The 10,388-nt window shown below is 31.8% G+C and overlaps 1 protein-coding gene across 1 annotated transcript; it reads left to right on the plus strand.

Moving 5' to 3' along the window:
- The first annotated feature begins 19 nt into the window (after positions 1 to 19).
- Positions 20 to 3,248, plus strand: LOC114181926 (protein RTF1 homolog). Its single transcript, XM_028068606.1, has 3 exons — positions 20 to 139; positions 781 to 2,771; positions 2,851 to 3,248. The coding sequence occupies exon 2, from the start codon at positions 818 to 820 to the stop codon at positions 2,741 to 2,743; it is 1,926 nt and encodes a 641-aa protein (XP_027924407.1). The 5' UTR covers positions 20 to 139; positions 781 to 817; the 3' UTR covers positions 2,744 to 2,771; positions 2,851 to 3,248.
- The last annotated feature ends 7,140 nt before the right edge of the window (positions 3,249 to 10,388 follow it).

Raw genomic sequence — 10,388 nt, forward strand, 5'->3', positions numbered from 1 at the left:
TCTTCTTCGATAGAGTGGTGGTGCCGTTGGTTTAGGGTTGTAGCACTTTCAGTACACTCAATTCTCCACCCCATCTATTTCAAGACGTCGGAATCCATTCAAACATACTCTGCAATCTTCTTCCATTATTTTTTCAACTGTAAGTTCTCTCTCATTCTTCAAGCACTTCAATCTCTGGTTTCTACCGTTAAACAATGATTGTATATTTTCTTCTTCTTTTTTAATTCTCTTTTTCAAATCATTGTTAATGATGACATTTTTATCAAGTGCTTTGACTTTCTTTGTTGAATTTGAATGTTGTGTTTTCTGAGAGGATTTGAGGTTGCATGCGGTTGAATGTTCAGTGAATGGTAGTTCCCGACTCTGCTTGGATACTTCGTATCGTGAATAGGTATTTGTAAAGTGGTCAATTTTGGTTGCAACGTCAATTAGGTCACCATGCTGTATCAGGAATTTTGATGAAACTAAGATCACCACTGTGGTCTGGCTACATACTAAAAGCTTGATGGTGAAAAATTGTGGATAAATGTGTTGCTCTGTAGTCCTAAACACCTTAAAGTCATTATGTTTGGACTACGTTTTAGAACTTTGGTGAATGAGTATTTGTTTGTCGATTTTATGGTTTCGCATTTGGATCTGGGGATGACGTGCATGAAAAGGACGCACTGAACACTTTAAATCTGTATCCATTCGATGTTTTTGTTTTTGTAGATGCTTTCATCAACTTTTTGTTGTACTGATTAGATTGTTGATAGTGTATTTGGTGTGTTTTGTGAGCAGGATATATTTGCATTCAAGGCTGAAGTGAAAGGGTCTTATGGCTGATTTAGAAAATTTGCTCTTGGAGGCAGCGGGTAGAACCCGACACTCTCGTCCAACTTCAAGGAGAGGACATGGTGATGGTGAGAATGTCTCAAGTTCTGATGATGAACATGAATATCCAGGCTCAAATCACCCTGGCTCACAAGTTCCCCTAAAGAAGAGATTTGATCCAAAGGAAAGAGATGATGGCAAGGGAAGTAAGGAAGAAGGGGATGACCAATCTGATCACAAGGGTGATAGCAGCGATGAAGATGATTTTGGTGATGATCTTTATAAGAATGAAGATGACCGGCGTAAGCTTTCTGAGATGACTGAACTTCAGAGAGAGATGATATTATCAGATAGGGCAACCAAGAAGTATGATAAAGACTTATTGGGGAAGATATCATCAAAGAGGGAGAAGGGAAAGACAACTATACCTGGGACAAATACTTCACCTCCTCCACCATCTCGTGTGCGGTCATCAGTCAGATCAGTTGACCGGTCAATTGCCAAGAATGGTGCTTTAAGTGAATTGCGTGCGAAAAGATTAAAGCAGCAAGATTCAGAAGCAAACCGCAGAATAAGTGAGGCATCTAAAAGTCCAGGACCTGGACATGTTTCTCCAAAGCACAAACCTTTCTCTTCAACAAGTCTCACAAGCTCAAGTGACAGTGAAAGTGAAAATAGGTCCCAGAGTGATGATGGAGGGTTGAGTGATGATGACATTAACATTGACAGTGATGATGACAGGATAATTTTAGGACCTGAAGGGCTTACATTTGAGGATATAAAAGAAATTACTGTTAGCAGATCGAAACTGACAAAATGGTTTATGGAGCCCTTTTTTGAGGAGTTAATTGCTGGTTGTTTTGTAAGAGTTGGTATTGGTAGATCAAAGTCAGGACCTATCTACAGGCTCTGCGTGGTAAAAAATGTTGATGCCACAGATTGTGCTCGGCAGTATAAATTAGAAAATAAAATGACACACAAGTACTTAAATCTTGTATGGGGAAATGAAACTTCTGCTGCAAGGTGGCAAATGACTATGGTTAGCGACTCTCTTCCACTTGAGGAGGAGTTCATCCAGTGGGTTAAGGAAGTGGAACGAAGAAGCGGTCGGATGCCAACAAAGCAAGAAGTGGAAATTAAAAAACAAGCTATACAAAATATCAACTCGTTTGTTTACTCAGCTGCTACGGTGAAGCAGATGTTACAAGAGAAAAAATCTGCCAAAATAAGACCACTGAATATTGCAGCTGAGAAGGGTAAGTTAAGAATGCAATTAGAAATAGCAGAGAGTAAGCAAAATAATACTGAAGTGAGTAGGATCATGACAAGGTTGCAAGAATTGGAGGAAGCTCGGCAGTCTAAGGAGAAGGATGCCAGAGCTCTGAGGCTTTCTGAGATGAATAAAAAGAACAGGTTTGAGAACTTCAAAAATGCTTCTGAATTGAAGCCAATAAATAAAGATTTGAAAGCAGGGGAGGCAGGCTATGATCCATTTTCAAGGAGATGGACTAGATCAAGAAATTACTATGCCGCAAAGCCGGCTGAAGACGCTGCAGCTGAAAATAATAGTGCCATTGATATGGTGGGTGATGAAGGCAGCTCTCAGACGAGAACAGCTGTGACAGGGGTGGCTGGCATGGCTGCTACTGCTGCAGCAATAAAAGCTGCTGCCGGTGCTGGGAAGTTAGTAGATACAAGTGCTCCGGTGGATCAAGGAACAGTGACAAATGTGCTGCACGATTTTGAGCTGCCAATATCATTATCCATACTCCACAACTTTGGTGGAGCCCAAGGAGTTCAGGCAGGGTTTATGGCAAAAAAACAGAGAATAGAAGCAACTGTTGGACTTCAAGTTCCAGAAAAAGATGGTAGGAAGCATGCGAAGACATTAACAGTTAGTGATTACAAGAAAAGAATAGGGCTCTTTTGATTTCTGTCTAAATAGCCACTTTCATCAGGTACACACTTTTATACGATGAAGTTGGATTCTAATAGTACTGTTTTGCCTATTAATAACTGTATATCTCAACTTTTCAGGTGATCATGGAGATCTCATTTTCTTTTTTCTTCCCCAAAATTAAAGAAAATTGTTAGATCCAAGTTTTACCTTGTTCGTATCATTCAACGTTGGTTGTTACTGGATGCTGGGAACAGAGCTGAATAGATGCACAGATAGTCAGGTTTCGGGACAAAGAATTATTAAAAATATGTTGTTGTTTCAGTCTTCTTTACTTGTTTTAATACACTTCATTTGCGTTGTCTCGAGGATTATATCAAAGGTACTCAATGGCTTTAGTGTTTATTTGTTTTTTCACAAAAAAGATTATTATCATCTGAATATGTGTGGCCCTTTCCTAGGTTGTGAATGTGATCATTGTAGGTAACATTAGAGTTTAGAACATGTGGATTAATATTTCGAGATATTGTAATTTTTAGTTCAAATCGTATGCAATTCACTTAAGCGCACTGCATAATCGCACAGAAAATCAAATAGAAGAGTTTGTCATTATGCATGACTGTTGATAAAATTGATTTTGATGTAATATGATTCGAAATACAATATCTTATAAACCTAAAATTTTAGGTTACCTGTAGTTATTTATGCTTCTTATCAATTTTAAATATAAAATCAATTTTACAATGTTGAACCGAAAATGTAATTTGTTTTTTGTAGAATCATCTTAATTGGTATTTCAAAGTGATGTGAAGAATCCAATATCGAATCAGATTGCAAGTCAAAAATCCATCTCGAATTACGTCTTGTTTCTTGTTTTACAAATGCTCAAGTTTTTTTTTTCTCATTAATACACGTTAAAATTTAAATTGTGTTGAATAATTGATAGTGAATTATATGAAACTTTATGACCTAGTTTCTCTTATTGTCACCTCCAGTCAGTCATTGCTGCACATCATGTCATAATTTGAGGCTTTTGCTTCTTGCACTCCTAATATTACTAAATGCGCCCCCATTATAATAAAAAAAACATTATCGTCGTCACTGCAAAGGAAAAATAAGAGAGAAAACACATTGTGTAAAAAAAGCTCATTCTAGAAAGTTCTCATAATGTATTTCATGTGTTTTGGAAAGTTTATTCTGAAAAGCTCAATAACCAATTCTGGAAAGTATTATATAAATTTCAGAATTTTTTTTTCTATAAAGCTTGTTCCAAAATGCTTGTCTTGCAAATCTCTGAAAAAAAATTCCAAAAATTTTGTTCTTAAAATTCTAGAAAGCTTATTTCAAAAAACTTCTATAACAGAAAATCCAAATATTACTTTTATAAACGATAAAATGGTTATTTTGAAAAATGGGGATGATCGAAGAAATTGGGTGGGTATAGAAAGAAAAAGTGTAATTTAAATTAGGGATGTGAGTAACATCAATAGCTAGTTGGACCAAATTGATTTTTCTTTTTCTTTTAAATGGCTCATCACATTTCACCATTTTCTGGACTCAATAACACTCCTTACTTCTTCTTTTTACATTTTCAAAATACTTATCTTCTTTCTCATTTTCACACTTATCTTTCATAAACTAATTTCCATTGGATAATTTGTGTATACAGTACGTAAATTAGTTTCAGTAATGTATTAGAGTATACCTATTTAGGAAAAAATTTCACTTAAATATAGTTTTTGATAAAAGTATTTTAAAAATAGAAATGTGGTGCAAAGAGCAACAATAGGGTTATAAATAGCATGAACCTTTAGAAATTATGTCAACTATAGTTTCTGGGTTAGGACCGGGTCGTCATGCATGGATTGCCCGAGATTGGGCTCAAATTTGTAACTCAAACTGGGGGCTGCTCCCTGTACCCCAATCTTTTCTCCTGTACCATCAAAAGCTTAATTAATTCCTACTTTGTCCTTCACATAAAAAGTAAAGAATAATTTTTCTCTCTCCTATATTTAATACAATAGTCCACTCATGCACCCCAATTTTCAATTTGACCTAGTCTCCTTTTGTGCGATAGCATCCCCTTTTCTCTTCCACATTTTTTTTTTCTTCAGAAAAAGATCATTACAGATGTCGACATCCAGTTCAGGGAGTTAAATTGTGGATGTCAACATCCAGTTCATATGTTTTAAATTTTAATTTAGACCATTACAGATGTCGGCATCTAGTTCAGACAATTGCATTGCGAATGTCGACATCCGGTTCACATTTTTTTGAGTTTTCATTACTGATGTAGCTGGTTTATTGGATTATTAAGGATGTTGACATCCGATTTAGACAATTGCATTTCGGATGTTGACATCTGGTTTTCATTTTTTTTAGTTTTTACGTATATGGCTGGCTTATTGGATTGTTGCGGATGTCAACATCCGATTCAAACAATTGCATTCCGGATGTCGACATCTGATTCAAATTTTTTTGAGTTTTCATTACGGATGTGGCTAGTTTATTGGATCATTACGGATGTCGACATCCGATTCACAATTTTTTGAGTTTTCATGCACTGAAATTGTTCCATTACGGATACTGCACCATTACAGATGTCAACATTTGGTTCACTTGTTGACATTCGTGATTTTCATCAACATCGGATTTCAATACCCAGTGAAATGCGTATTCATTCTCAATGTATCCCAATTCTTTCCGTAAAAATATATACAAGATTATAATAAATAAATGAATATTTATAAAACTAAGAAAATCATATAAGACAAAAAAAATTTACAACGCCAAAATACACAGTAAGTAACTATAAAAAAAAAAAACCCAAAAGAAAGTGAACTGGATATCGACATCCAGTTCAAAGATTGACATTTGTGGTTTCCATCAACATCGGATCTTGACATCCGGTTCCTCAGGCTGACATCCGTTTTTTCTTATGTACCCCCAATAAGTGAACTGGAAGTCGACATCCGATTCACTGGTTGACATCTGTTCTTTTCTGTTTTACACTGCGGATGACCACATTCATAAATTATGCAAACCGGATCTTGACATCTATTTTGAGCAATATCAGATGTCGACATCTGGTACATTTTTTATAACCTTTTTTTTTTAACCGGAGGTCCATATTTAGTATTTAATCAAGTTATTTATTTTTTCAACAACTTTCAATGCATCATGAATATAAACAAGTCAAAGAAGGAATAAACATTGAACACCTTATATCAACAAACAACCAAAAATATGTATATGCATTACATAGCATTAAAAAATTTACATGTTGACGCAAAAAAAAAAAAAATCAGGAAACTCGTACCTGATGAGGATGAAAGCAGAGAGAAGAGACACGAGTGCAAAGGACCACAGAAGATTCAAAGAGGAACCACACAAAAAAACCAGCCACCACAGTAAAACGTTACAGTAGAAAACACCGTTCATGACAAGATGAAAGAAGAGGCAGAGATTATGTTTTGAAACGTGAGAAGTTTGGAGGTGCGGGTTTAAAAAAACAACGGACCAACGTGTAATAACTTTTTTTAATTATCTTACCTACATCGGTTAGTAAGGATATAAATGTAATTTATGAAGGATTTTGGGATACAGGAGAAAGGATTGAGGGTAAAGGGCCTCAAATTTTAGTTGATTAATTTAACTATACGTACAAATCAATATATGAATTCATAATTAGGAAAACAATAAATAGAAAAGAAAGAAAGACATGATTTGAGGACATTATGGATTCAAAATCAAAAGAAGGAATACAATTAGGATCTCGAGTGATAGGTGGTTCGGTAGAATTTGGATATGTTATTTTTTCTTTGTTATATTTTTATTGTACCTTCAAAATAATTACTAGATTTTGAAGTTTTAAAATATACTAAAAGGATTAAATTTCCATATATTATATTTTTAATACTTTGCAGATGGTATGAATATCTAATTAAAAGATATTCAACGTTATTTGAGAGCTAAGGAGTTGGAATAATTACATTTAGAAGTGAAAATTTAATGAGGAAAGGATGGTTTGAATGGGAGGTTCCCGATTTATCCACATTGATGAAATAACTTGAAAATAAAAGTTTAAATAAAGAGAATAAAATATAAGTGAGAGCCTATAAAAAATTACAAAATGCCATCAATGTGATGAAAAAAGGGTGTTTGATAAATTGTATGAAGTTGAGACTCTTCTATCAGCTCACCACATAACCTAAAGAGTTATATCGAAAATGATAATATTGAATAAAGAGAGGGATAATAAGAAATCATGGCACTGACCTAACAACACAAATTTATAAGTTATCTATTTTTCACACAGTATGGGTTGGTGTCAATAATTTTCATCATTGCCCAAACATTTTCCTCAATTTTACCTCATCAAATTCAATAGTCAACAAATGTTATGTGAATATGCATATGGATGACAAGTGTTAGAGACATTCTTCATATATTTTTTTCAATTTTCTGTTATGATTTTCTGATAGGTTTTTATTATGATTTTCTGATACGTTTTTATTATGATTTTTTGTTACGATTTTCTGTTACCACTTTTTGTTCAGCTGTTGTTTGAATTTTTCCTTTGTATTCAAGCATAATTCATTATTGTAAATCATTTTCATTCTATATTTTTAAAAAAGTGTTTATCTTCTATCTTTTTCTTATTTATATTTTATAAAAAATTAAATGATATAAGATGAAAAACACCTTCCATATCTTCCTCATTCCCTTATCTTTTCATCATCTATTAACTACTTCACAACTAACTTTTAAAAATAAAAAAAAATGTACTTTTATATTTATAAAAAAAAATTGATATATATATATATATAACAATAAATATATAAAGAGATTTTCTCTTTTATGTCCATATTTTATTTTTTCAATTTTATCTTTAATTATTATTTTAAAAAATAAATAATTTATAAATAATTTAATTTTAACTATTATCCTATAAATCTCTTTTATTTTTAACAATTATCTAATTTAATAATTATTTTAAAAATTAATTATATATTTTAAAAAGTAAATATTATTAATCTTAACTTAAATTTATATAAAAATTAAAAATATAATGGTTTCCTAAGGAGAGCAACACTGAGAGAGGTAGGGATATCAACGGGACGGGTAGGGAACGGATAGTAGCTCCCCCCTACCCTACCCGTTGGATAAATATTCGCCCCGTACCCGTCTATTTTTTTTATATCCGCGGGTATTCACGGGTACCCGCGGGTATTTACAAAATTATTTAAAAAATTAATATTTAATCATAAATTCAAATAAAATAAAATACACCACTGTCATAAATTTTAAATAAAGTTGAAACAAACTCAAGTCCATACAAGTCCAAATAATTATAAAAATAAATATAAAATGAAGGTTCAACACAATGAAAATTCTTTAATTAGTGTTTTGATCAACAAGTCCACTTTTTCCGATTGATTCCTGAAAAATAATCAAATAATAAACTTCAAATGTCACGTGTCAAGTATTCTTATTTTGATTCCATCATTTGACAACAAGCATACCATAAACGTCATTGTCTACATAGGGTTTAATGTATATGCCCAATTTCAAAGAAGGGAAAGAGAAGAATGTCAAGGGATGTACTTGGAAGAAGACAACGTACCAATATTTGAAGCCGAAATAATGGAGACAAAAAAAGATAAAATGTGCAGCTTAGAAAATAATATATCAGAATGTTTTTACTAATATATATATATATATATATATATATATATATATATATATATATAAGGATATTTGTGTGAATTAAAGTTTAGCGGGTACGGGTATCCACGGGTATGGATACTATGATACCCGTACCCGCCCCGTTAACATGCGGGTATAAAAAATACCCGTACCCGCAGGTAGTGGGTATTCATTTTTAATATACATTTCCTATCCATTGCGGGTTTTATCCGCGGATATCCACGAATACGGATATTTTTGCCATCCCTAGAGAGGTAACAATATTTTACGTTGAGTGGGCATATAACGACTCTGCCTTTATGTTTTTTGAGGCGTGTTTGGCTGTATACATTGCTACTCTACTTGGTTCAGAAAACATATACCACACTTTGCATCCTCTCATATAGAAAATCGTCTTTCAAAAATATTATTTTATAGAATATTTTATATAATTACACCTCTAATATTTGATATAATTACTTCAAAAATTCTGGAGGTGTGTGGCCCTTTTATTTGTATTATTACAAATATTTTTTATTACACCAGTGAAGATATAAACAATTTTCTACGTGTAAGATTAATTGGCTTTGAACAATTATATGATAGTCATATATAATCTGTATTAGTTTTATATCAATTTTGAATGATCAAACTTAAAAAATAATTACGGATAAAATTCCCCCACTTATTTTAATTAAATAACTTTAATAACTTAATCAGGCATACTTAATTTTATTTTTCTGAAAAGTATATATTGACCATCGGTTAGATACATAACCATATAGTTAAATAGCTGTCAAAATGTTGTTTAATAATAATATATTCGTATAGAATTAATATTTTTTTTTAAAAGAAACTAAAAGAAGTATCCATATATTTGACTGTTGACTCGATTTGATAATATATTCGTTGAAATCAATAATGAGAGATAAGTTAAGTATGTTTTGATTAATTTGTAATTACATTTTCTTAAAACAACATAATTAATAAAAATTGAAATTTTAATATTTGTAATAAAGTTATCACGGAAATAATTATTTTAGATATTTATCTTTCGGTAGACTGGTTCAAAAATTCAATCTCAATAATATGATTAATTAATTTTGAACAAAAAAAGAAACATGTTTTCAGCAACTAGGGAGAGAATTAGAGTAGCATATTTTCAAAATTATATTGAATTGTCACATTCATTCGAGTCAAATTTCTCACACAAATTCAGAACACTTTTTCTTTTGTCATTTTCAAATTACTTTATCCTGAAAAGGATAGTGTGTAGTTTTTTAACGTAAAAATTTGAAAAACTACACTTTAAATTTTGAGGATATTTTTTCGAAAAGGTATTTCCAATTCAAATCAGGTACTGATTTGAAAAGTTGATTTTATATTAATGCATGTGGAATTATCTCGATAGAAAATTAAAAAATTAAAATAAAACATAGTAAGTCAGCATATTCAATACTGAGAAAATTATAGTATTACTGTTTTTTCTTTAAGGCATTGAAGCAATTAGAAACTCCTCTTAATTACTATATACATTACGTGATTTAATTATGTTTGACCAAGTAATTATTCGTTCTTAGATTTAACTCTATTTATTGTTATAATAATGGTAACGTATCATCACATTAGTAATTTTAATAGTAACACTTCACGTGCCACGTGTCAAACGTGTTATAAGCCTAGTTTAAATAAATTGGACAATAATTCTATGTGCTGCTGGGTTGAAACAATTTTTAATAGTTCTAAAAAATAAATAAATGGAAGTTTATAATGGTTAATTCTAAAATCCTTATTAAATAAAACCCAATTAAAAATTAAAGAAAAAAAACATAATACAATGTGATCGATAGACACAAATATCACACGAGGTTTACATTTGAAAAACAATAGTTATGAATTTACGTGGCGTGATGTGATAGGTAAATATTACTTTTCGAAATTGCAAGTACCAACCATAAATCTTCATTATTATTTTGTGTGAGAAAGTCTT

Source organism: Vigna unguiculata, chromosome 1, assembly GCF_004118075.2.
Source record: "Vigna unguiculata cultivar IT97K-499-35 chromosome 1, ASM411807v1, whole genome shotgun sequence".
Taxonomy (NCBI): Eukaryota; Viridiplantae; Streptophyta; class Magnoliopsida; order Fabales; family Fabaceae; genus Vigna; species Vigna unguiculata.